The sequence below is a fragment of the Chamaea fasciata genome, unplaced genomic scaffold (assembly GCF_029207755.1).
Source record: "Chamaea fasciata isolate MVZ Bird 193981 ecotype frontalis unplaced genomic scaffold, bChaFas1.0.hap1 SCAF_14, whole genome shotgun sequence".
Classification (NCBI taxonomy): domain Eukaryota; kingdom Metazoa; phylum Chordata; class Aves; order Passeriformes; family Sylviidae; genus Chamaea; species Chamaea fasciata.
The window spans coordinates 4,603,374-4,630,304 of NW_027094099.1; the positions used below are offsets into that span (position 1 = coordinate 4,603,374).

At 44.3% G+C, this 26,931-nt stretch overlaps 1 protein-coding gene across 7 annotated transcripts in view; it reads left to right on the plus strand.

Annotated features, from left to right (window-relative positions):
• RORA (RAR related orphan receptor A) overlaps positions 1–26,931 on the plus strand; it is a 400,721-nt gene that overhangs the window by 332,561 nt on the left and 41,229 nt on the right. The window contains exon 1 of one of the 7 annotated variants that reach the window (XM_066196615.1): positions 1,597–1,805. The exons of the other annotated variants lie outside the window; for them this stretch is intronic. Coding sequence (XP_066052712.1) covers positions 1,775–1,805 — 31 coding nt within the window. The 5' untranslated portion in view covers positions 1,597–1,774. Of the gene's footprint in view, positions 1–1,596; positions 1,806–26,931 lie in introns of those variants that run through there. 7 annotated transcript variants of the gene reach the window in all.

A 26,931-nucleotide genomic window follows, 5' to 3' on the forward strand; every position in this document is an offset into this window, starting at 1 on the left:
GTCAGAGGAAAATGTTTACAAAGATCTAACTCCACATTACAATACATTAAGACATCACTCTTTTCTCCTGTGCACGCTCCAAGCTTTCTGGCTGCAACTAAATTCCACAGTTGGCCCGTGTGTAAAAGCAGCATCTTCCAGGCTCTGGAGAGCTCTGAGCACCGCTGCTAGTGGGACTTGATTCAGTCCAGAATGCCCTGTAAGGTTTCTGTGCAGCACATTGCAACTTTACAGCCTGTGCTGCAGATAAAACTCATGAGCACAAACCCATCTGGGACCAGGTCTGCCACTGTAAATTTCCTGAGCAGTATCTCACTATACACGTGCTATTGGTAGGAATGGCTTAATGTAAGGATGGCAAATACAGATGCTAAATTTACACTGCTGCAGCAGATTAGCTCTTGGAATTTTTAATGTTTTAATATGGAGTGGTTTTGGGTTTTTTTTAATAAGGAAAATTTAAGTCAGTATTTTGCATTAATGGGGCTTGAATGACTAGACTGACGAATGGTAAGTACACGTGGATCAAATCACACTTAAATAATATTATACTGTATTAATAACTCATTAAAGGAATAGGTAAGAATTAGCCATTAAGGGACATTTAATAGTAGATTGTTTCAGTGTCCTCATCTCATAAAGGCTTTCAAAATATAGGGCTTTGTTTCAAATATTAAGATGGTTCCTCTGGCTTCTGTTTGTAACTATTTTCCCTCCTTTTCATTAAATGCTTATACTTCTGATTCAATTAGATTAAATGGTATATTCTGTCCCCTCTTAAACAGCTTGTGATGCATCAGTTTTTTTTGCTGTGGTTTTATATGTTGTGACAGGTTATTCCGGTGGCTAAGACAGGAATTGGAAAAAAATACTGGTTTTGTTAATGCAATTTTCGGCGAAGTGTGGGGGGTTTTTAATAGGTTGGATTATTTTTGTGTCTGTATGTGTGTTCAGTCATGCGCTATGCCTCCTGTAGTGTGGATACGTGTATATCCGTGAATGCAAAACTTCATCTCACAAACTGACAGTACAGTGACATCTGATGCTATAGAGTGGATGAAAACTCCAGCAGTGGTATCAAGCTTCAGACGTTCCAAGTAAATCCTAAGAATGCATGAACCCATCACCAGACAGATTTAAAATGTAAATGCTGCTCTGCTTGATCAAGTCAACGACTATTAAGTGCGGAGCGTCGTGCCAGGATGTAGCGGCAATGGGGTGATTTTTTACTTTAAACAACACTTCGGAGGGGCTGTCTGCGGGCCGGGACCCGAGGGACGCCCGGGAGCCGCTCTGGGGCACTGCGGGAGCGCTGCCGCCGCCGCCGCGCAGCACCTGCCGTGCCGTGCCGTGCCGTGCCGTGCCGTGCCGGGCCGGGCCGGGCCGGGCCGTGCCGTGCCGGGCCGTGCCGTGCCGGGCCGTGCCGTGCCGGGCCGGGCGGAGCGGCCCCGGGGCGGCGGGGGCGGTGCTGCGGGCCGGGCGCGCCCCGTGACCGCCCCTCGGCGCCGGCAGGGGAGGGGACGGGAGGGGAAGGGCCGGGCCGAGCGGTGTAAACAAGGCGGGGGGCCGGGGCTGGCTCCGTGTCAGCGGGTCACATGGAGCCTCATATGGGCCGGGGGATGGCGGCGCGGCGCGGCTCTCCGCTGGCGGGCGGCGGCGGCTGCTGCTGAGGCGGCGGCGGTGCTTCACGCCGAGGGCCCGTCCCGCCTCCCCTCCCCGCCTCCTGCCCGCCGCGCTCCGCTCCGCTCCGCTCCCCGCCGTTCGCCGCCGACAAATGATGTGCGTTGTGCTCGCCGCGATGAAAGGTAGGCGCGTCCGCGGGCGAGCCCGGCCGGGCGGGGAGCGGGGCCGCCGCTCGGCTCCAGCTCGGCTCCAGCCCCGCTCCCTGCCCGGCCGGGGCGGCGCTGGCCGTGCGGGGCCGGGCGGCGGGCGGCTCTCGGCGGCTCTCGGGGGCACGGGCGGCTCCGGCCCCGGCTCGGTGCCGGCGGAGCGCCGCGGAGCCGCCGCGCTTCCCGGCGCGCCTGCAAGTTAGAGGGGGAGAGCCCGAGCGCCAGCGCGGCGCTGGGCAGGCTGAGGCTGCGGCTGCGGTGCCGCGCCTGGAGCCGCTCGGAGCCGAGACCAGATGTGCTCGGGCTTTCTGCAAACCCGGGAAGAAAACGCCTTCTCTAAAATCTGACTCTAGCAAAGAGGGAAGGACGTGCAGCATCCTCTGGGTAGCTGCTAGGGCTAAAATGCCGTCTTCAGACAGCTGCTCATCTTTCAGAGGCTTTGGAATAAAAGGAAAGACCAGAGTTCCTTAGCGATTATTTTTTTTTTCTAAACCTGGAGTTTTCTCTTCTTGCGGATTCGAGTCCTTAATGAGGGGCAGTGGCAGACTGAGAACAGTCAAACGAAGTTTTTGATGAGATACCAAAAGTTTAGAGGTACGTTTGTAGTCTGCCCTGTTTTCTAGTAAAATTAGGGTCACAGTAGAACTTTGCATTGCAGTATTTTTGAAGTCGTAGGTTTGGGGGTTTTTTAAATATAGAAAAATAAATCTAAACCGAATAACCATCTTACTTACATGCGATATTCTTTCACGGTAATCTAAAGACTCCTATGTGTTGGCATTTGAATTTAATGCCCCCATTAAAGTACTAAATGTGTGCTGTTTAAAATGCTTGAAATGAGTTTTAGGCGAAATTTCTCTTTAAAAAATTTTAATACTTGGAGAAAGAATATTGAGTCTTGCTTCAGTTAGAGCCTGTTCCTTTTTTTCCACTTTGCAAGGCACTAGGTAATGCACACCAGTAGCAGCATGGTGTTTAAGAACGGTAATTTTCAATTTCTCGGCTTCCTTTTCTTTTTGGAGAGAAGCCTATGCGAATAAAAGGAAAAGTACTATATTCATTAATCATTGGCCATGCTGAATGTATTTGGCACCAAAATGTAATTGGGTTGATTCAAATACTTGCATCTGTAGCAAAAGGAAGTACATTTTTTTAAGTGCAAACTACATGAATGTTTTAGCAGTCTTTTAGAATTCTACATATGCTGATAACAGTTTTTCAGCATATCCCTTATAAGCCTGTTAGAACCATGAAATTAAATAAACAAAATTTATTTTAAAGGGAGGAAAGTACACAAACTAAAAAAAAACCTGAAGAGTGTGATTATGTTGTATGCTTCTGGACAGAGATTTGAGGTGTGTTGTAAAAGAGCAGACAGATGATTTACAGCAATTCAACTTTGATATATATATATTTATTCTCTTGGGAGTTTCATTTAAACCAATTTCCACACTGATGTAAAACCTTGGCGGAGCTCAGCTTTTGGATTTTAAAGTGTAATTCTTAGTGGCTTTATTATGGAAATGCTTTTTGTACTTTTAACAGACTACTTCTATGGTACATTTAATTAATGTTTCATAATATTTAGTTGTCTAATGCATTGAAAAACTTCCTTGGTTTCTTACCCTTTCTCTAATTTGCTGGACAGGGTTCAGCTGAAGGAAATGTGTTGTCATTTGTCTTAGAAGGGCCTCTGACTGCTATGAAATAGTAGATCCACAGGCCAATATTGTGATTTGAGAGAAGTAGACCAATAGGACAGGGAATGCAGTTTGTTTAAGCTCAAAAGTAGAAGGGAAAAATGCACAATCTGTGAGTGAATTGAGTATCTTGTTTGTTCTTTATTTTGGGGTCATGTCTTCTAATATTTTACAGTTCTGAAATTAAAGTGCAAAAAATCACGGTCGTCAGGAGAATATGGGATTTTCGTATTGGGTTTAATTTTCTTTTTTAGGTGGAAAAGGGGGAGTATTAATGCCTTTCCTATTGCTGTTTAGATAACCCAAACTGATACCATGTGAAGTTAGTTTGTGACTTGTTTTATTTTTCTTGCAACCCAGCTGTCTGGCAAAGGTGTTCTCTTTAATTCTGAAAATTTCTGAGCCCGTGTCCAGGATTGGGTGGGTGAAGGCCGGCCAGGTGTCACCCATTAGGAGCTGCACACGCACACCTGAGGTGCTGGGAACAGAGCAGTCCAGGGAAGAGCCTGGGCATGTCCTTTGAGACGGGCTGCTCATTAGGAACTGAAACTTTCTCATTTCAGGCAGAGCGGAAAGAGGATTTTTTTCCAACCGATTTCTAAGAAAACAGGCAGAGATGAAGCATCAAAGTTCTTAATGACTGCATAAGTGTTTTGTAGATTGATGGGCTTTTAGAAATTACCAAGTGCTGTGAGTCTGCAGAGAACCCAGGAAGCCTTGCATTTTTCGTTTGTAAGGTGGGCAAGTCAGCTAGCCAGCTGACACAGTTAAGGGAGACAGCAACTTTACGTGCTCACCGGTGAAGTTTGCAAAGAAATCCGATCATTCTGCCGGCGTAGTCACTGGTACAGATCTTATTCCAGAGGGAGTCTTCCCTGGCAGGAGCATCGGGGTGACTTCAAGGAGAGTAGTGCTTAGTGCTGAATTGATGAGCAGATACACTGCGCTGGAGTAGAAACAGGGATTCATTTGTCAGGCCAGTAGAGGACCAGAGGTGAGCTCAAGGGAGATCGTGTCATCGGTGTGGGATTGTACCATGTTCTGGTACCTGCTTTGTACACAGATGTGTCAGCCGGGCCCAGTGCTGCTGCGAGCTCAGGGACTTACTTCCCTTGCACTGTCGTCAGGCCTGGACAGAAGGGTTCAGTCCCCTGATGAGTTATAAAGCATGGACAGAACCTGGCAATAGTTGCATCATCTTTGTTATGGACGTTCCTAAATAGAGGCTGGTGGGAAGGCTGATGTAAAATTTCTAAGCTGTTTGAACCAGGTGTGTTTTCTGTTAAGGTGGCATTTGAGGTGCTAATGCTCACTCATCAGTACTAATCCCGACTATTGCTGTGTGAACATAAAGTCCGGTCCGCTGCTGTTTTGTGGAAGACGGACCAGATGAGTAGAATCCGTTGTTCCTAGGCTGTAAAGTGTAATTGTTTTGCTTTGGGGGTCTGTGCTTGGATCATTGGAAATATAACCGGCTTTTCTACTGACGGTGTCTCCACATGAAAACTGTGCAAGGTGAAAGAGCCCGCTGGTTTCCTTATTGGCGCACAGGACTTTTGGAATCTGCTGCATTTTTCCCGAGCACCCGGGGTGCGGGAAGCAGCGTTTCCCTTGCTGGCGCCGTCGCAGTGCCCCGGGTGCTTTCCTTGCAGCGACCCCCACGCCGCTGCGGGCCAGACAGGGATTCACGCACCGCTGCTTCGTGCGGGTGAGCTTTTCCCAGTCTGTCAAGCCTGGCTTTTTGACGTGTCTTTTTGTCATGTATCCTGGCACCAGCCTTCCAGCGCGTTGGTAATTACTCAGTGTTTTTCACCAGTAAACAAATGCTTATGGAAAAATATCTTGCCATAGGTTTAAAAAAAAAAAAAACAACCGTAGCTTTGCAAATTGGAGTGTGTTTAAATTTACCTTCACTGTGGTACTATTAAAAGTTAAATCCAATTTAGCAAATACTCCAGTACAGAACTTCTGTTGACTAAATATTAACAGAATCTGGCCTTTGGAATTGCTAGCTGACAGGCTGTTTTCTTGCTGCTTTAATTTTGTATGACTGATCTGAATGACTTGCTTGTACCTAAGACATTTGTTGCATTACATTCACAGGATAAGATTGGTTTGAGGTTTATTGCTGAAATGTACTTTTCAAGCTCTTTGAAAGACTCTCGAGATTTAAAAGTAAAAGAGGAAATCTGTCTTTATGTCTGGCTCTGTGAAAATCAAAGGCAGTTGCATGCTCTGTACAAGTCTCAGTTGGGGACACTCCTTTCAAGTAAGGAGATTCTGTCCTGTTTAAGTCAGCAGAAACTGTGGGTGCTGAACATCTCACTAGATCAGACTCTTTAAACTTACGTACAGCTCTTGCCTTGCTAAAATGGTGAGCCTGTTCCCTCCGGCTCGCAATGCAGTCTTAAAAATAATTCTTCCAGGATAATTCTGAATAACTGGGGCAAAACTCAAGCGGACTACATACACAACTCAAGGACTTCTGTACCCTTTGTTTATGAAACAAAACGAAATTAATCCCTGAGGGGATGAGGTTGTAGAGGAGGCTGGTGTTGGGGGTGTGGGCTCTGCACAGAGAGGAATTTGTCCTCCTGCTTTATTCAGTGAGCTGATGTGGGGCGTCAGGGGGAGATGGCTGGCTGCTTCACTCGGTGCAGGGCCTGCCTGCAGCTCTGCAGTGAGGAGCTGAATGTTTGTATTGGCCTTTCTTAGTTTGGGGAGTAGTGTCTAGAGACCTTAGAGAAGAACTGAGTCTTCTTTATATCAAGTACTTCCCCACTGTGTGTGAAAAAGACTGATTTCTTTACTCATTCCCCATTATAGTGAACCTAGCATGTTTGGAGGGTTTTTTAGGATGATGTAGCACTCAATTTTAACCTTAAGGGGTTTTAAATCTTCTTTCTTGCTTCTCTTGCCTACAGTACAATGTAAAAATGATCACTGTTGTGTAGTAATTACTGTCAGGGTTGTTAGTATTTCATCTTGGCTACTCAGCAGAGTTCTAAATCGGTATATTTTATTCTAAACTATATGTACTAAATCAAAATTGGTAAATCTTTGTGTCTCTCCCGAGTAGATACATTGCAGTTCTGTATCTGGTATTGGAGGAGGTTGAGATGCAGCATGTTCTCTTTTTTCCTTTTTCATTCCCAGGAGATAAGTTTTTGTAGTGTGCAAAATAACTACGTATGACAAGAATGTTATTACAGTCGGGCTCGATACATTTTAGAATGTTTTTCTGTTGTTTTTTTTTATTCACAATGAAAGGAAATAGTATTCACCTTTCTTGTATTTATCTGTGAGCTGTAATTTGCAATTACAGCTGATAAGTCCTGAGATCAAGCAAGCAGTAGTTCTCTCCCTTTGTGGTTTGTCTTTTCCTTGAGGACTGATATCTAAGGGATATGCACATAACTAATAGTACAGAAACTGTCTCCTTCCTTTTTGAAGATGAGGGTTTTTTCTCCTTTTTGCAATAAACATTAGCAGGGGAGGGGGAGCGTTCTGTCCTCCAAGAATAACTGAGTTATGTGAAAAAAAGGTGACTCTGTACAATGTAGACCTGTGCTTGTTGGATGGAAAAAAGGCACTGACTGGAAAGTGGAAGCAAAAAAGCCTTTTTAGGGGGTCTGGGAGAGGGACTTTCTCCTTGCGCTTCATCCTGTAACCTGCCTGCGCTGAACGAAGTCTTTAGCTTGCCCGGGTTTTTTTGGTGGATTGTTTTGGGTTTTTTGGTTTTTTGGGTTTTTTTTTTTTTTCTTCGCTTGCTAGAGGCATTTAGGCTGAGAAGTTCTGCAGAAGACAGGTTGGCAAGCTCGGTGCAGTTTCAGGCTGTTTCCCAGTTGCCTGCACCTTCTGTTGAGAACACGAGGGAGTGACTCAGGGCGGCGGTGAGTCACGGGCGGCCGCGCTGCCGGCTCCCCGCGCCGGCGGTAGCTGCGGCAGGAGCTGGCGGGCAGCCTTGGGGCGCTCAGCGCACCGGAGACGGCCCCCTGAGGTCCCTCCGCTCCACTCGGAGCCTGTCTGCCTGCGCAGCTTACCACTGATGCCCGCTTCCCTGAAAAATATAATTAAATTAGCGTTGGCTTCCCTTTTCGGTGCCGGGGGAGGTGGAGCAGGCATGTTGACAGGAGCGAACGGTATGCGGGGAAATCTGAGTCCGGTGCTGTGCCGGTCGGGACATCTCTCGGGCTCTCCCAGCCCTCGCCCGGTGCCCTGTGTGCTGTCACACACGGAGCCGCTTTGACGGTGCTGTTGCAGTGTCTGCGATGGGTAATGCTCCTCACACTCCCTGGCTGCAGCTTAACGTGACCCTCTGACATGTAGAGCTCTCACAAGTGCCCAGTGTCCCCCGGAGAAGTCAGGGAGCTGCCCGGCGCCGGTGGGGTCAGGCGTAGCCGTGTTCTCGCCGCTGTTAGTGAGTGCAGCTGGGGCACTTCGTCTCAGTGGGGACTGGCAGGGTCAGCAGCTGCCCTTGCACCTGTGGCCCAGCTCCACCACACCTGAGCAGCCAACTTCACATTTCACTGGGTTTTTTGTTTTCTTTCCTGTGTGATGGCGAGTGGTGCAGGGCCCGCCGCTCATGGCTCTCCTGTTTGTGTGAGTTGGGCCTTTTGTCATGCTGCACACACAGCCATCTAGGCTAAAATCAGTGTGGAGAGAGGTATAATCATCCCAGCTTTCATTTTAAGAGCATTTATCTCAACGCTTAATTAAAGCTGCTTGCATGTAAATAAGTCTAACCTCTTCACTTCTGAACAATGCAAATAGAATAGTCAGCATACTTATAGGGTATCAGCCGTGTAATTATTGTGTACTGTTTGTGTTCTTTGAAATACTCTGCTGTTTCTTGCCACTGAATCCTGGGACAAAGTGCTTCATAAAACAATTGCGTGACTCTTTATGTCCTTTAGAAGAAGTTGATCATTCTCAAACAGAGGGGTGGGAAAGGGACATTAAACCTTTACACAGACAGATACGCTGTGACAAAGGGGTTGTCAGTGTTCCTTCAAACTGACGGGACCACAAGCTGGAGTTTTGGCTGGTTGACGGAGAAGCAAGGGTGGTGTTCCTGCGTGCCCGCCGTGCTTTCCACTGGCTCTCAGTGGTGCTGGTCAGAGGCACTGCGGCCACCCTGCCCAGAGCCGTGGGCTTGGCCCTCCTGCCGCCTCCTCGCTCGCACCTGGTGTGTGCCGAATGCTTTCTGCACTCTGAACCAAAGAAGAGAAAAGGTCTGTCACCGTTTGCACATGCTGTCTTCTGCAGTGTACTCTCTGGTGTTCTAGAAGTCCTGAAGCCTTCGCTATTCTTGCTGTAATTTTGTTAACGGCGTGAAATGGGCAGCGATGCATTGTGGCAATGGCTTCTGCTTCCAGCTCTTGCAGATACTGAGAGCTCATGGATTTCATTGGCTCAGCAATTTTTTTGCTTCGTCCAAGTATCATTTGCTTTTTAATGCCTTGTACAATTTACATGGTCCAATTAGAAATCAAGTTCCCATTTCATGTGGCACTTAATTCACACCTTTTGTGAGACTGCCAGGGGTCTTAGGAGGCGATACTGTGCCATGGGTAAAGTGTGCCTAAACCTTCCATAAGCTGATGTTTACCTCTCTCCTAGTTCTGAAGAGAGGAGCACTCTCTTGTCCAGCCTCCTCTGCTTGGCCCTTTGTCTAATGGGACATGATTCAAAGGGCCATTTATCTTCTTCTCACCCCAAAAGAAGGTTAAATTCCCTCTAAGCCCCAGGTGCTCTTTGCCTGGAGCCTCTAGTCTAGGCAGAGATTTGAAAGCCAGTTAAAAATGATCCCCAGTCTGGTCATCAGAGCATTTGGAGTTTCCTTTTTGAACGCAGGTATTCACATACTTTAGTTCTGGTGAGAATTTGAACAATATGAATTGCTGTACTACTCGTCAGGAGCCGTAGTAGCTGCTCTCCTCCTGTAACAACTCTAATGCTTCTCATAATGGACACATTTTCCCATTTGGCTAAATTAATTAGCCCATCTTTGTGTTTGGTTTGTCAGAGTAGCTATTGTGAGAAAACACACAATTTACAAATTGAATTTGTAGTTATTTCTTGCTCAGTTTGGGAATTAATTAACCTATCTTGTGCACTGCAGAAAACTGCTTGTTGTAGAGTGCCCCTGCTTTTTTCTCTCCTTGGACTACCTCCTTCTAAAGTCCTGGAGAATTGTTGGTGTGATGGACCTTATGTTACCAGTTTTGGAGCACATAAATGTCAGTGAAACCACTGTCCCGTACTGTTTTGGGATGACAGGCTGGAGCTCTCCAGGGTTGGGGAGGTGTGTTTGCCACTATTGCTGCAGGGGCACCCTCTGCCATGTGGAGAGGGGCAGGCTGTGATCGTCTGGGGGAGCTGAGCTCACACTCAGTGCTGTTTTCTGTCAAAGAGACACGCCCTGCAATTGTTAGATTGACAGAGATGCATTGTGTTAAATTTTGGGGAGAGTTCTTCTGGTACCGTGGGTGCCTTATTGGATTAAAAGAAGTATTTGCTTAAAATGCGAGTACATAAAGAGGGTTGTAACTGCTGGACAGATTGTTGTATCAACAGATAATAAAAGAGTAAGACAGGTTAATGAAAGAGCCCGAGATGTTTCATTGGAGAAAGCTCATATACATAGGCGCCTTGGAAATGGCAGAGGCCCAGGGCAGGGCTGCCTCCCGGTGCTGGCAGCGACAGCCGGGGAGCAGCGCGCCCGGCAGCGCCCCGGGCACAGCTCCGCCGCGGGGCCGGCGCCCGGCTCGGGCACCTCAATTCAGCAACCCGTTTGCCTTTTGTTCCCTTCAAGGGGGATCAGAAATCTCCCTCCTGCCTCCCGCACGGGATGCCTCCATGGACACTGTAGGTGAAGCCTCTTAGTAACACGAGCGGTATTGTACCCTTGTGTTTCTCTTGGTGGGTTGTGTTATTGCACGTGGTAGAATCTGGGTGAGCGCTGAGAGCTAACTTCTGCCTGAACTTGAAAAGGGCCCTGGAAATGTGGTGTTCCCAGTATTGCTATGGCTTGCTCGGTCCAGATTTCTTAAAAATCTGCTGGCATTCCTGGGATTAATTTTGTATTTCCCAGCCAGACAGGTGGAGTGCAGCACCTGGCATGGCAGGTGCTGGTGGGCTCCCTCCTTCACATACACCTCAATAACTCTTAACAACGCTTCTCCTTTCTGAGCTGCAGAATGTTTTGGGGAGCGAGGAATCAGTATCTTTAACAGAATTGTTTCATTTTAAATATTTTTTGTCACTTACTAAAACCACCTTAAATTATTGGATGATTTATTCACTTTAAAATTATAACTTGAGATTAAAATGTCCAGCGTGGTGCATTTCTCTGGGCAGCACACTGACAATGCACCTTTCAACTACTTGGCCCGAGAGGAACATCAGTAGCAGTTCTGATTTTTGTTGTGGAAACGTAGAGCTTAGTATGGGGAAATGCTCCCTCCTTGCTGTTGCTGTTCCAAAATATTCTAATTTTCTTCCGATGTTTTCCCTCTCAACCACAGTGTTTATACTTACAGAAGGGGAAAATAGCCAAACATAAAGGTCACTCTCAAGTAGAGACCTTGTGAATACCAAAATCTCACTCCAACCAATTTCAGCTCGTAGAATTGATTTTAAAACCCTCACAGAAGTGCTTCAGAATGGAAATGCTTTTTTTCTGTCGCACTGAAAGCTGTAGCATTTAGTGGTGGTAAATTTGCACTTCCTACCATGTTATTTCTGCCAGTGTTGATTACTGTTTTGCTGCAGAAGTAACTAACTTTGTAATTTAATCTGCCATGGTATTGTCAGCCTAAAATTCGATTGTGTACATGCTGCATTATAAAAAACTGTGCTGCAGAGGCTGCCTCTGGCTCTGGAAGTCCCCGAACTAAAGCGTTGGAGGCTGGTAGAGTAGCCGAAAAGGTTCCACTGCCTGCATGCCTTGGTTTGTCCTGGTCACTGCTGGATTCCAGGCACCATCCAGAATTACCTAAAAGAGAGTGAGGAAATACATGCTTGACTACATAATTATACTTCGTGTTAAATATACCCAGATATATTAGCCAATGCGTGTATTAATTTGTGATACCTGAAAAACCTGATCAGGTCTTTATTTTTAATCAACTTATCAGTCCAGAAGAGTAGCACAGTTCTTGTGGAAATTCTGGAAACAAGTTACGAAGAAATCTGACTCATAAAGCAAATGCCTCATGAAATTTGAATGTTTAGAAGGGAAAATGACTGGCAGCTCCTCTTGTAAGCGTGTTAGTTGCAATAAAGTATAAAAGTTCAACATCAAAGAGATCACCGCTTAGTCTGTGGCGTATTTGTACATCAAAGAACAAATACAGGACAAAAGGAACTGCACAGAGATACAGTTCATCCTCGCAGACAGGTCCCCGTGGAATGTTATAAAGAGCTGCTTTCATAATGTGGAAATGATCTCTGGCACATCTTCATTTCTGATTTGGGGAATAGGTAAGACTAAGAGTTAGCAGCAGTGTCTCTGAATGCACAGAATGCAGTGGTGCCACTGCGCTCGGTGAGAGCGCTGGCGTTTGCGTGATGTCCCGCTGCAGTTTGTGCCCCACTGTGGCCAGGTGGGAACTCTGTCTGCAGCAGTGCCCGTTTCCCTGGGGGGGTGGGCAAAGGGGGTCTCCAATGCTCTAGGGAAAGGTCTAATTGTTGATTTGTTTGTTTTTATGCCAGTGCTCAGGTACAGTGTCATGTTGCCCAAAGAGGTTGTGGGCTCTCCGTGCTTGGAGATACTCAGACCTCGACTGGACACAACCCTGAGCCTTGTTTGACCCTGCTTTGAGCGGGGACTGCACCAAGCTCTCTCCAGAGGTGCCTCCAACTTCGACTCTTCCATGATCCATGAGAAAAACTCTTTTGTAGTAAGGCAGGTGTCTACATGATATTTTTAGTTGTGGCCTGTATTAGTACAAGATGCAATTCAGCCAATTATATGACCAGCGCTGGCACAGGAAAAGTCCTCCGCCTGTTTTTTACTGGTTTTCACTGTTTTTCTGAGCTTTTGTAATGTGAAAGCTTGATGTATTTCTACTGACTTGTGCTTTTAGTAGTTTGTTGTGGTTCTGTCGTTTGGTGGGGTTTTGTTGTTTTTCTTATTAATCTTGAATTCCCCCTTAAATTAGAGAGAAAGTTTGTGTGTGTCTGCCTTAGAACTAAAGAAGAGTGATCCTGGGTATGTAGAGCATGTCCTCTGTCAGCACTAGACAGGTCATGAGAAATGGCTCAGGTAAACAGTTGGACCATCACTGGCCAATTGGTGGATTGTATTGAAGGCAGTGGAGACTTTGCTATTAACTGGAATGTACTTGTTTTAATATTAATAAGTAGGTCACATCTATTCTTCAGTTTTGGTCTTTCTACTTAATTTTTATCTCTGGAAGTGGTGGCTGCATATGTGATACAGAGAAATGTTAATCTTAAGATCCAGACTAAATCTGGATTCTCCAAAGTTCACGTGTGCTTGGATCAACGGTTTTAATAGCAGTTCCACCTTTTTAGGAGATGGTATTGTCAGCAGACTCGTTTCTTTTACTGCAGAACTAAAAATAGTTACTATCTCGTGGAATCATTAAGAAATACAAAGGGTTTCTGTTAAAAACCCTGGGGAAACCTGATTAGGCAGACTACTGTATAATTAACTGATGTGCTACTACACTTGGAGAAGTAGTGCATCAGTAAACAGAAGTCAGAATGTAAAAGGCTAAGAAGAACTGCTGGGAATTGTGTTAAGACATCAAGGCGTGAAAATAACAATTTTCGCACCTCAGGAGAGACGAGTATTTGCATTTGGTGGAAGGACAGAAAACTCTCCAAAAGGCCAGGGCCGGGGCATCTGTGAAGGAAGGCTCAGGCTTGTGCTTTAGCACTTCGTTTGCCACTAAAACACCCTTGCTGCTGCTGAGCACAGTATTTCATGCTGCCTTCAGGCTGCTGTTCTGATAGCTCCCTGGACTATATTCTTACCTTTGTGAAACAGCTCAGGTAAAGTGGTGTTCGAATGTCCTGTTGATGCTGTGCTTCAAATACATTCATTCTGATAATTAAGTTGTTGCCTAAGATATGGCATGGATCACTTATTTGTGCCATTGTTTGTCTTGTTTGCTTTGAGACTGGAAGTTAATTGTCATCAAGCAGTCTGTAATTATCTCTTTGGAAAAAGGATCTTCTGTAACATGACTGTAAGGAGGTGCAGTTGTGTATGTAGAGATTAGGGTGGCTGTGATAACAACATGAATGAAGTATTCTTCCAGAAATACGTTTAAAACCAATTCCTAGCCCACTGAGACCTGGAGAAGAAATTCCATTCTGGGACAGTACATGTACCATGGACAAGGCCCTGTGGCTGAGGAGGAAGACGACGGAGCTATTGTCACGAGCTTCAGAAACGGACGTTTTTGGGATTTTGAGGAAGATGTTACGTTCAATTTGTGTTTTTCTGTTTAGAGAAAAGTATAATGCAGCTCTTTTTGAGAAGGTCCATTTCTGTGTCTGTTGTGTGGCTGACAGGCAGAAATGGGCCGTGCTTGAAGAGCTTTACCAGCTAAGGGGCTTCCCTGGATCTTGCACCGTGCTGGAATCTTTCTGGTAGCACTGGCTGCTCATGCTGCTCGCAGGGGCACTGGGGAGAGTTCAGGATGCTCAGCAGGCTGAAGTCAAGCCTTTTCTCAGGAAGTGATATTAATTGGTTTTAAATAGTGACCACTGTTCTCACCTAAATGTCGTGGCTGTGCAAGCACCTTGCTCTGCGGGATGAGCTGCGGACATGTTTGTACCGTGCTGTTAAAGGAAGGTGGAGCTTTCCTCGCTCAGGTGTGTCAAGTCCTGACCTGCTGCCTGGCACGGACTGTGTTTGGACGAGACAAGAGCTTTACGCTTTAGAAAGACTAATCAAGTGAATTCAATGTATATGTTAAATTGAAGGAAAGTTCACTTTTGAATTACCAAAAAAAAAAAAATCCAAGAAAAACCAAAGCACACCAACAATGAACTTTTTGAGACTCCATCCCACCTTCAAAATCCCCGGAGCATCAGGTGACCAGTTTATGTCACAGAGCGTGTGCGTGCACTTGCCCAGGGACAGTTGCCAGCAGCTCGTAAAATCAAAATCCCAGAATGAAATCCTTCAATACTTTTCTCTTTCTCCTCATTGAATTGAATTGAAAAGTTTCTTAGGGAGGTGCCAGCAAAAATAATACGGGGTTGTGTGGCTTAACTCCCTTTCTTGGGCTGTTGCTGCAGCATTAGTGATTGGGTAACTATGCTAAGTTCAAATTTTGCATTAGCAGGGGGTGGGATCTCTTTATGTGTGAATGAATATCCTGAATGAGCAATATGCACAGATGTCCAACTTGTCTCTGTGAAGCCTAAAGTTAAAGTTCTAGGAGCATGTCCAAAGCTGGCATAAAGCTGTGGATCTCACATGAAAAGCACTGCTGTGTGCTGGCAAAGGCATTAGCTCTGAACTGGAGTCAGTTTTTGTCAGCCGAGCGTTTTCTCATTGGTGGAAGTTTTAGAGTTTCTGAGGACTTTTATCTGCTTCTAGTGTAAAAGCACCTTAATAATTACATAGCAAGACTTCAAATATAATCACCAAATATAATGTGGGAGAAGAATTAATTTAATTATAATTAATTCCAGTTTTCAGAAAATGCTTTCAAAGTTGTCTTAAGCTGGATACCAAAATGGTTATCACTTTGGAAAATGTTCCAAGTCTCCAAACATCTCAGTAAAGTGTCTGTTTCACAAAGGACTTCTCTGATCCAGCTATCTAGGAGATTTATCCGAGGAGACAAAACCCAGATTGCTTGCTGCTAATCCAATCCAGTGCTTTGCAAACAAGATTTTAATTTTTATTCCCATTACTTGTTTTTCAAAAATTCCAGCAGATATACAATGGGATGGTTCCTTCCCATAAATAATTAAGCCCATTGTAAGCAATGTCAGTACAAAGTAGTCCTGAGATTCATTTAGTTTTAAGTACCTACTCATTGTTTGCTTTTGGAAATAATTCCATGTCCCAAGCAATTTGAATGCTCATAAATCACGTTAGTTGAAGGGGAGAAATTGTTTTAAACTTACTCTCTTTTAGGCATTTACACTTCATCTTGAGTGTTTTGTTGTACCAAAGGCTGTCCAGAGGAAGTTGTTTTTTGGCTGGGTTCGCAGAGTGGCCCCAAGGCTGGTGTGGCAGCAGGTCGTGTTTGCATTTCTCTGCGCGAGTGGAGTCGCCTGCATGCACCAAACGTGCGGCTGGCCCCGTCACAAATGCAGGCTGAGCTGCCTCTGTGCCCTACCTGGGGAAGAATTCTTCTCTTCCCCTCTTTCAGCTGGGCCAGTAGTGCCATGGGGTCTCTCAGTGAAGCTGTGCTTGTTACTGCTACTCCAAATCATACCATTTTCATTATGAGATCAGATAATTGAACAAGCTAATCAAAGGGGATTTAGCATGGACTGAAAGAATAAAAAAGCGTTCCCATACAAAAAAAAAAAAAAGCAGCTGAGTTTAAGTGCTATGGTGTGTTTCAGGGAACAGAGCACAGGAACCAAAGGACTGTATTCTAAAAGAGACCATATCAGCAGGAATGAAAATGAGCACTTATTTGTTTACCTGCCCTTTAATGGCATCCCAGTAGTTCCAACTACATTGTTCACTGGAATTAAAGAGCCCATCCAAATGTTTTAAGACACTATTTATTAACAGCAACTGGTTTTAATGTTACTGAGAGAGGGTAACTTTAATGTTAAAAGAGAGGGTAAATTAAGTTGGTTACACAATTTATCAGATGCTGCTAAACATTGTGGATGTTATTAGTCATTAAGTAACCAACAGTTAGTCTGGCGATTTATTAAATCTCAGGACACTGGATGCAGGAATTTCTCAGTGTTTTCTTTATTAAATGGCAGAGCACTTCAGAATAATATTAGCAATATGTAGACACATATAAGTTCTTCCTTCTCTTTTTCCTCATTTCTCTCTTACTGCTTTAAACGAATCTTCATCTGGGTTTTTTTAATGAAAACATTTTTTTTCTGTGGTGAATCTGTCAGAAAAAGTAAATTGACATGTCATGGAATGGCTTTGTGATTTGCAGGGTGCTTTTTCCTTGTTCTGAGCAGATGCAAAAGGTGTATTTTGATGCTGTTACACTGTGATGGATGAAAAAACTGCACTGTCTTTTATCCAGGAGAGGGAAGCGAGTTGTTGGCTTTCAAGGGCTGTAGATCAATTGATGTCTTACAGAAGTAATACTATGAAAGTGGGGAAGAACTCCTCTTTGATACTCGAGTCTTTCTATTTGCTTGGTACAGTAATGGGCTTTTGAATTAGGGGTTTGTTAAAGCTTGTATCCATTTCGGAGTAGAAAAGAAGCAGACTCACTGAGCCAAAATTTATATGTTTATCCAAGCCTGTTAAAATCAGAATTTATGTTGACTGTACTAATGTGTGAGCTTTAATGCCGCTTTTATATAGAAGGCTGCTATTTGAATTTTCACTGAAGTAAATTTCTTTACAATATGCCTTTGAGTTATGGTTTATAACTGGATTCATATAAACAGATGCTTTCAGCTGAATGCTGTTTAACTAATTCCATTTTGAAGTCATTAATTATATTTAGCTCACTGAAAAAAAAGAAGAAAGCATCAACTAACCCTGTATAAAACCGACAACAGAATTGTTTCATGAAGGAGCTTTGGGCCTCTTAAACTACGCCGAGTGAATGGTTTGTTGGGTTGGTTGGTGTTTTAATCAAAGAAGTGAACAGAAGCTAGATAATGCATTGCTATACTGCAAAGGCATTGCATTTTGAACAGACATTAATGCAGTTAATACTTTTTGCTTTTATCATGTTACAGTCTCTGCAATAAAATCTGGCCATGCAGTGACCGTACTTGTTTGTGCAGGAAAAAATCCTTGTTTCTCCATCGTAAACCCATTAGCTCTTGTCAGATTGGTAAATTTTCAAGGTAAATTTCTTCTGATGCATGTTCAAATGAAAAAGTGGTTTGTTGCAGTCAACTTGAAGTAAGAAAGAAAACTTACAGCTTTGATTTCTTATAGTGTGTGCGTATATAGTGTGAAACTTTTAGATAGAGTGCTAACCAGTCATCAAAAGTGAAATCAAGATGCAACCAAAACAAAAACGTAACCAAAAATTTAGTGCAGTTTAAGTGAGCCTGCTCCTTACACATTATTCATAAAGATTTTGTGTTTCCAGGAGTTAGAGGATATAATAAACCTGAGCATTGCTCTTTGCAGTTTTCCAAAGACAGATTGGGAAATAAATAGTGTATATGTATTTTTAGGCTGGAGCATGGTACTTGTGCCATTTCCGTCTTTATCCTTCCATTTTGGCTGTTCCATTTAGGTGGATGCAAGATTTTTTTCTGCTTGAAATTCACATTGCCCTAGGATCACGCAGGCTGATCACATGCAGAGCTGTCACCTTGCTGAAGTGCTGTGTAATTGCCTGATCCTTTCCTTTGCTGTCTAGTTTCTCTTTTCTTTCATTTCATTACTTTCATTTCTTCTCCTTCACGTTAACGTTCTTCATCTCTAATTCACTTTCGTGTGTTTTTCTTTCACTCTCCTTTGAAAGCAAGCTGCCAGTGCCTTATTTAATCTCTTTATTGATGTACTGAGGGGTAACAACACGACTCTGCATTTTAGGCCCATTGTAACTAGCTGGTTCAGGTCAGGGTGTAAGACCGAGCCCTGTGGGACACCGCTGTGCTCTTCTAACACTGCACTCTCGGTTCTTCCGGAGACCTTGGGCCTTCAGTCGCCTTCCGGAGTAGTCTCAAGAGCACCAGAGGGTCTCGACAACTGGAAGAACCTGTCTCTCCATCTGGACTTCTGTCTTTCCATCTACCGACATTCATGTCTGGTTTCTTAAAGCTCAGCTTCCTGCCCATCACCCCCAGAGCACTTCTGACTTCATTGGCACCTTGTGGCACTCTGTGCCAGGGACACCCCTCAGGAAACTTAAATCGTTCTTGTTTGTTGTGTTACCTGAGGAGAAGCTGATGCGCTCAGATTCGCGGTGTTGGAGGGAAGAGATGTGGAATTACCCTGCTGAGGTGCTGCAGTATCTGAAACGTTTAATTGTTCATCCTGAGGTCCCTAAACATCCATAAACTGTTCTGGTTACCAGCGTCATTAACGTGAAACCAGCCACAAGCTCGATTTTAGCAGAGTCTCAAAGAAAGCTCTGACATGCTTGTAGACTGCCCAGTAAATCCGAGTTTATTAAAATGAACCACCATGAGGCAAGAAAGCTGTTTGGACTTACTCTTAAGTCCTTCTACAAAACACGGCGGACATCACTTAAATCACATGAGGAATACGGAGCCGGAATTACAGTGGGGTGAGCTGGTCAACACTTTTGGAACTAAATAGTAGGAAGCGAGGAAAATGCAAAAGATGATGCAGTTTTGTACTTCCACTAAAGATTGCTGGAGTGGGGACCCTCTTTTTGTCTGCATTTTTTACATAAAATGCTTTAAGTATGAAGTCCTCATCCAAAGCTGTGGCTCCTCAGCTCTACTGAAGCAACAGTGGTGAGCAAGCTTCTCCCGCTGTCCTTCCTGCTAACTTTATCTGCAGGAGGAGAACCCAGTGCTGGCACGTGTGCTAACTCTGATTGCCAGGACACTTTATTTATGGTGCATCAGGTGGCTTAGGACCGTGGTCTCAACACTCATGCACCCCTGTCCTTAAAAAATAAAATCACTACATCGAAGAAAGTCCAGTAGATCGAATGACTTTTCATTAATTCATTGCAGTTTCCTGACAAACTGCTGACTTACAATAACATGTATTTTTCACTCATCCATAAGAAACAAAATTCATATTGGAAAATGCTTTCCTTTTTAAATTGCACACTTCATAGTGTGTTTCTATCTTCTGCCCCACTCCTCTGGTTTTGTCCAGCTGTGGCTTTTGGAAGCAGTTGGATATAAACTGATTCTCAGCTATCATTTGAAAATATTCCCAGTAGTTTTAATTGCAGATCAAGCTTACATGTATTTTGTGATTCTGTGCATCTAACGTGGAGCTTATCTGGTTTTTCAAACAAAGGAATTTCCAGACTCAATTCAGAAACTGCCTTTGGGTAATACCAGGGAAAGCCCATTCTTCAAACTCATCATTCCTTTGTACTTCCTTTGTTTCTGTGTTTCTAGAAGACCTTCACATAGAGCTTTGCCATGGACCGTTTGAGTTGAAGGGTGTTACGCTGGCATCTTGCTTCAGTTGAATGTGGTGACATGAAATGCTTCTCTCTGTTGTCTTTGAAACCCAAAAGTACCCCAAATAAAGTAAAACTCAAATAGAACCACTAAAAATATTAGTCAAAAATCTTACAGCTTTCTGTGTCTCTGTGTATTCTTACTTCTTTGTTGTTTTGTGCCTTTTTTATTTTAATTAAATACTCAAGGGTTGGCAGTGCTGTGAAGTAGAACAGTGAAACATAAATATTAATTGTGGTAGAAATATTGTCTAGAATCTCATTCTTGTTTTACTTGAAAATAATACTCAATTGTCTTGGCCGTGCTGGAACAAAGACAAGACCTCAGGGATGTGCATTTATTTGGCTGCAACTTTATTAACACATTTGGGAGCAGTGCCTGGCAATAAATCACACCGAGTGGGTCGCTGCCTGTGCCTTGATCATTGCACCTCTCTGGAGGGCTCTGCCCTGCCAGGCTGGCTCCGGGGCTGAGGGAGGGTCCTTCTCCCTTCTCCCAGCACCAGACGGTGGGAGCCACAGCTGCTGCTTCCCAGATTTCTCCGAGAACCACTGCTGGCCTGGCTTGGCTTTTTTTTTTTCCCCTTCTCTGGGAAGGTGAAAAACTGTGGGAATGTATTTGAGACAGGTGCCACTCAGAAGTGGCAAGGCCTGTCCCTTCCCACTGCTCTTCCTGAGGAACAGCCAATTTCAGAGGATTTCTGGCAGAGATAGGGGCTGGTAATCCTTGGTTTGCATGGGCTCAAACTGCTCTCTTCAGTTTGGGGAAGACTTTAAGCTTTAGGGGCAGAGATGAAAACTGATAATGCGTTTTTTTCAACCTCTCTCACTCAGGCAGCCACACACATAAGAGGTGTGTCTGCCCTGTCACTCTGGATTGTGACTGTAGTTTCTGCCTGGCTCTTTCCTGCTGTCTCCACTCCAGTGTGAAAATATGTTGGTCAAAAATTTCCTATCTCTAAGCTCCGTGAGATGAGTGCGAAATAGCTGAATGGGTTAAAAAGTTAGTATTGTTGCCTCACTGGGGGGAATTCAGAGCTTCTAATTGCTACTTCAGTGCCCTACTAGTGAATATTTCCAAAATGGATGTTTTAATTAAGTTTAATTTAGCAGTGGCGAGTCTAGTTTGTTAAGGCAAGGAACACTTCTCCCTTCCATGACACAAAGAAGTGATTCCAGAAAGCTGCGGTATTGTAATGGCTGTGTTTCTTCTGGTAGCCCTTGTGTTGTTCTCTGTGCAAAGCTGATAAACTGCCCTTGGTGGGACTGGCACTCCCCTGGAGCCTGGGGCTGGCCACCTTCCAGCTGCAGGACTGTGGGAAGCCACAAGGGAAGCTCTGGTTGTGTTTCAGCTCCAAGTTGTCCGTCCTGAGCCAGAAGTAGGAAGGAACACACAGGCCCTCCCCCCTTATGTAACGCTGAACAGCGTGGAGTTGAGTCTGTGTTTTAGAAAAGTGGTGGTGTCGATTAGTTAGTTGGTCATGAAATCATAGGCAGTTTATTTTTAAATAAACTTAATGGCAATAGTTGTGCATGCTGATTTTGAATTGCAACAGAGCTTTTGATGGATTAATTACATCATTTGACAATTAAAGATGAAATTCACCTCAATTTTGACTGAGAAACTAAAAAGGTTAGTTTGTTATCTGTGTTCTGAGGACTGTCATCAACCTATCTTGCTGCTCAGGTATTTGCCTTACGGAGAGACGGTCAGGTTGTTACACTGGAAATGAAGCAAGTGGATTCACCGGTGCACAGCAACAGTGACAAATCCATTTTCCAGTCCTGGAATATGGTCTTAAAATCGAGGCAGTAATTGTTATTTAGTTCCTGTAATCAGGAAGCTCATATGTTTCAAAGAAAACTACAAGTATTTGCTGTGTGGGCTAGGTGATAACTCATGACAGAAATTCAGCTGTTGTTTGAAAGTATATTTCAGCTCCTGCTTTAGCTCCTGAAAACTCTAATTGCAGACTTAGTAAAAACTTTCTCATGTTTGTCTTTCAATGCTGACTGTTTGAATTGAGGTGTTTTTTAGAATGACCTGATTTGAAAAGGTTTTGGACTTCTAGGTTGAGTAAGTTGCGTGATAGCGAACGCTGTAAATCTGTTGAGTTATATCCTGTACCATTTGAAGAAAAGGAAAGAAAGAGCTAACATCTGTGGTTTAGTCCCTTCTCGCTTTGCCTTCTTCAGTCAGTGTAGGCAGAGCAAGGATTAGTAATGCTTGGTCCTCCTTCTAGTCTGTTTCTGGTCATCCTAGGATGAAAACTGTATTTTATTTAATTAGTTTTGTACCCAGGTTTTGTGCTTAGATATTGTACTGGTTTATGGATACTAGAAAATAAAGTTATTGGTGGACTTTGTTCTAAGCACAAGCAAGGCACTTGACACTTTATAAACAGAAAAATACATTATCTGCCCTGTGGAGCTTGCATCTGGAAATGCAGGATAATCAATGTGGCATTTGTAGAACTGTCTTTACATTCTCCAGCAACCTGTATATTTGTGAAAAATAGAGCTTCCACCATTGAGATCTTCCTTCCAAATGTAAATGTTTTCTGAATGTTTTAGAATTTCTCCAGTGAAAGTTTGTCAAGATGGTACAATACAATTTGTGCTGAGAAGTGGTGGTGGCATTTCATTCCAAGTACAACTAAATGTAGGAGATGCTCTAGATTGTACGAAATCCTTATGCTGCATTACTAAGAAGTACAGAGTCTTTAAAAAAAAAAAAACCCACTTTGTGGAATTCAGTGAACTTGGTTTTCTGGAATTGTATGCAGATTGTATCATCACTTCTGGAATGTGCTTTTTTCCCTGGGCCAGGGCTGCCAGACAGAGCTCTCTGACAATCTCTTAATCTGTAGGGTTGTCTATAATGTTAATTAGCGAACTCTTTGAAAAACCGGCTTCCATGAGTTAATTTATGCATAAAACATCACTGAGGGATGTGTTTTACCTGTTTCTCAAGTAGGGGACTGAAGCATAGCTTAAGGGACGTGGCTTGGGCCACACAAGAAGCCAGGAATCAAGAGATTCACATTTCATTGCCTAACCACACAAATTCAGAAAACAAACAGTTGAAGAAAAGCAGATGCAACACTGAGGATTTGAGTCTTGGGTGCAATTTACGGGATGCTTTACTCTCTGTCCGTACAACCTCCTTCTTTGGGAGGCAAATGATGCTTTTGCATTCACACAATTGTAGAATGGTCTGGGTTGGAGGCACCTCTAAAACCAACTCACTGCAAGTACCTGCCATGGGCAGGGACCCCTTCCACTGTCCCCGGTTTCTGGGAGCCCCATCCAGCCTGGGACATCCTTGGACACTTGGAGGGATGGGGCCGTCACGGCTGTTGTGGGCACCCTGTGCCAGGGCCTCAGCGCCCTCACGGGGAGCAATTCCTTCCAACAGTCAGACCTAACCTTCCTCCTTGAGTTTGAAGCCATTCCCCCTTGTGCTATCACCTCGTGCCCTTGTCCAAAATCCCTCTCCAGTTCTCTTGGAGCCCCTTTAGGCTCTGGAAGGTGCTCTGAGGTCTCCCTGGTGCCTTCTCTTGTCCGGGCTCAACAGCCCCAGCTCTCCCAGCCCGGCTCCCTAGCAGAGCAGGTCCAGCCCTCACAGCATCTCCATGGGCTCCTGGCCCTGCTCCAGCAGCTGCAGGTCCTTAATGCCAGAGGCTCCGAGCCGGGCTGCTCTGCACAGCCTGGTGTCACTGGCAAACTGCTGAGGGTGCCCTCAGTCCCACCCTGGACGTGTCCAACAAAATCCCCACTGGTTGGCGTGCAAGGTGCCAGGCTGGCTGCAGACATCGGTGTCTGCCTTATATTTTGGTAGTGCAGGATTTTCACTTTCTGTTGTTGCTTTTTTTTGACTCACTGGTACAACTTTGTAATAATTGTTATTCATGGCTGATGCCCTCACCCAAAGGGCTAAAGAAACAGAATTTGAGTGTTAACCCTTTCCAGGGATTTCTAGAATATCAGCCCAAGTGCCTCAAAATCATAAGGCAGGAGCAAAAATCCTGAGGCTGGTATTTCAATTTAAAGCTGTCTTTGGAAATCCTTGTTTTCCTTAGGTTTGTGTTTGTTTTTGAATACGCGCTTCTAATCTAGCAAGGACATAATGAGCTCTTGAGACATAATAAGCTCAGTAAGACTTGAAACACTGTTTACCACTTGAAGTATTTATGTGGCTTCTATTCCTATTCATGTATCCAAGCACAATATGGCATTTAATAGATCCTCACAGATTGGAAGCCTCTAATCCTCATGTTATACAGGTATGAACTGAATTACAGAAAGGATGTGCCCAGCTTCGTGAAGCCGTCTAATCATTTAACCCGTGGTGTGTTCAGCAAGTGCTCACCTTTTACAGGAGTTCGGTGTGTGCCTGACTCTGGGATAGTTCTGTGGCTCACACACACCATCCTTGTTAAAGCACAGGGACTTGGAGTCACGTCTTTTCAATCCTGTAGTAGCAATCCTGAGCTAGCCTGAAAGGAAGAAATGCTTCCCATATGCTTCTGGAGGAAGGCAGGAAAATTCAGGCTGGGAGGAAAGGACAGGTTGTAACTGTGAGGAAAACAAGCTGTTAGAGCAACTTCTTTTAGAATCAGGATGTGTTTTCTATCACTTGATGGCTCTGTGTGCATAATTATGGCACTTAAAAAAGAAGTGCCTTCTAGTATCGCTGGTCGGTATGGGCATCGTACAAAACCTGCTGGGTGAAATTCCATCATCTCTATCACACAAAAGGTGAATTTGATTATAATGTTATCTACCACCCTCATGTTTCTGTTTATGTAAATTTTCCTTGAACTGATTCCATTATGCTGATGCTGGAAGCAATGTGTTCACAGAATTTCTTTCAGTCTTAATCCCATGATATTTTGTATCATGAAGTTTTCTCTCTCCTTGTCAGAAATTTTGGGATTGGGAATATGAGTCAGGAGAATGGGATACAGTCTATCCCTAAATGTTGTACAGCTAAATTAGCACATTGGCACAGTGCAATTATTTTTGCACATACGGAAGACGCCTCCCTGTAAATTCTTTGTGACATAAGGTTTCTGACTAAAATTAGGTCATGGCTGTTTAATTGTTTAGGTGTCCACCCACAAGGGAGCTACAGAGAGCTCTTTCAATTCCTTGCAATCAAGTAAGTAGCAGTTACTCTCATTTATCCTCTAAGGAAATAGTCCACCAAAAATAATATGTTGATTCCTTAGCCCCTCCCTGTCACTAATCACTCAGCTCTTGTAGCTACAGACTGACTTGGCCTTCAGCACCAGAGTGTCCAAGTGCCTCAGTCATTAATTTTCAACTTACGACACTTTGGTGATGTAAGAAAGCGTTGTCCTCGTTTCACAGCTGAGGAATTGACACATCAAATAAGCGACTTGCTTAAAGATTCACAGCAATACTGGCCACAGAAACCAATGACTTATTCATAGACTATTCTGTTTCTTGGAAAACCAACCCAGTGTTCCTTGTCCTTATGCCTGCTACCCCAGATCTCCTTGGACCAATTTAGCGGGCCAAGAGTTTAGGCCTGTGTGTATTTTAGCCTCCCATAAGCTGGCATTGCCAAACAAATGTACCCCTCCCTTGTGTGAGCCCAAGCGGCATCTCTGCTGTCACGTGGGGAATTAAGTCAGGAAACTGATTCAGGTTAAAGTTAATCCCCCAAGAACAGTTTCAACCTGAGTCGTTCCTCATTTGGCTCACACAGTGCAGCTGTAGAGGCACCACTCAAGGGGGGAGAGGGAGGCAAGGCGAGGCCAGCTCTGCTCAGTGACTGCAGGTTTCTGCTGGCTAAAATGCTTCTGGAGTTAGTGAGTCAAGTTCGTGAAAACCTTAACGGAAATAAGTTCTAGTTTCTTCTTTCTCTGGAGTGCACATCGCATGCTTTGCGTTTTCCCCGTGTTTGCCGAGCCCACCCAAAAGCACAGGGGCGAACTGTGTCCAGAACACAGAGGAGGTTTTGGGATCAGTCTTTGCCCTGGGGACATTTTACATCTTCCCTGCCTGGCAAGTTTTTTTTGCCTGTGGCTGCTATCATTAAAAACTCTTGATAACCTTTTTCTGTTTGAAATGAAACTATTTCTGAGTAGTTGCAAATGCAACCAGAGAAGGAGCACAGTTACCAGGATAAGTACATTTGTAAAGGGAATGAAGTGCTGTAAATGTGGAGCTTAATGCCTCATCTCACCCTGCACCACACTGACCTATGTGAGCCCACCCTGCTTTGCCTTTCTGCCCTGAGCGGTTCCAGAGAAAAGACCAATTGGAATTGTGTGTGTAATTTTGGTCTTCAGGTGGAGCCCGTCTGCCATGACTTTTCACATGAGTCAGACACATGGGGAGATTCTTCCTGTTTTGCTGATCCCTCTCTCAAAAGAAGCGTTCAAAGGGCTTCCCGATTGCTGTGCTGCGGTGAACATCCAGCTTTGAAAACAAAGTACCAATGCTGCTGCTTCATTTGAAGGACAGCAGCATAGGAGAACCTGTAACTGTGGAATGATGCCCTCTTCCTGACTACATCAGAAGTCCACAAAAATTTATGCAGCGCCCTTGGCATGCTAATAACTTGGTTGTTGATGACTAAGGCAGGAAGAAGGGTGCCAATGACATCTAAAAGGAGACTGAAATGAATTCACATCCTTAAAAAATTGCTGCAGAAGAGAGCAAAACATCTTTTAATGACTGCTCTTAATATCTTTAACATATCTTTAACCTTTTCACTTGAACTGCCCCATGACCCCTGAAAATCTTTTTTGCCATTTTTGTTGCTGAACCCTGTTCCCCAACTTTTCTGCTTTTTCGTTTTCTGGCTGGAGTGTGAGTTGTGGCTGAAGAGAGTAAGAGGATGGTTCTTCGCCATAAACTTCTGTGGTAAAAAAACTCTGGCCTGTGTCAGCCACAGCCCGTGTTCCAATCCGGCCACCTCAGAAGCCTCAAAAGAAACTTGTGGGATTGTTGTATTTGGGTTGGGTTTTTTTTTTGTTCAAGCCTTGTTCAAAGGTTCAAGATTGGGGCAGAAATCTATTTGATTTTCCTCCTCGACTGAACACAGATCATAACATTTAGAGCACAGCCACTTTG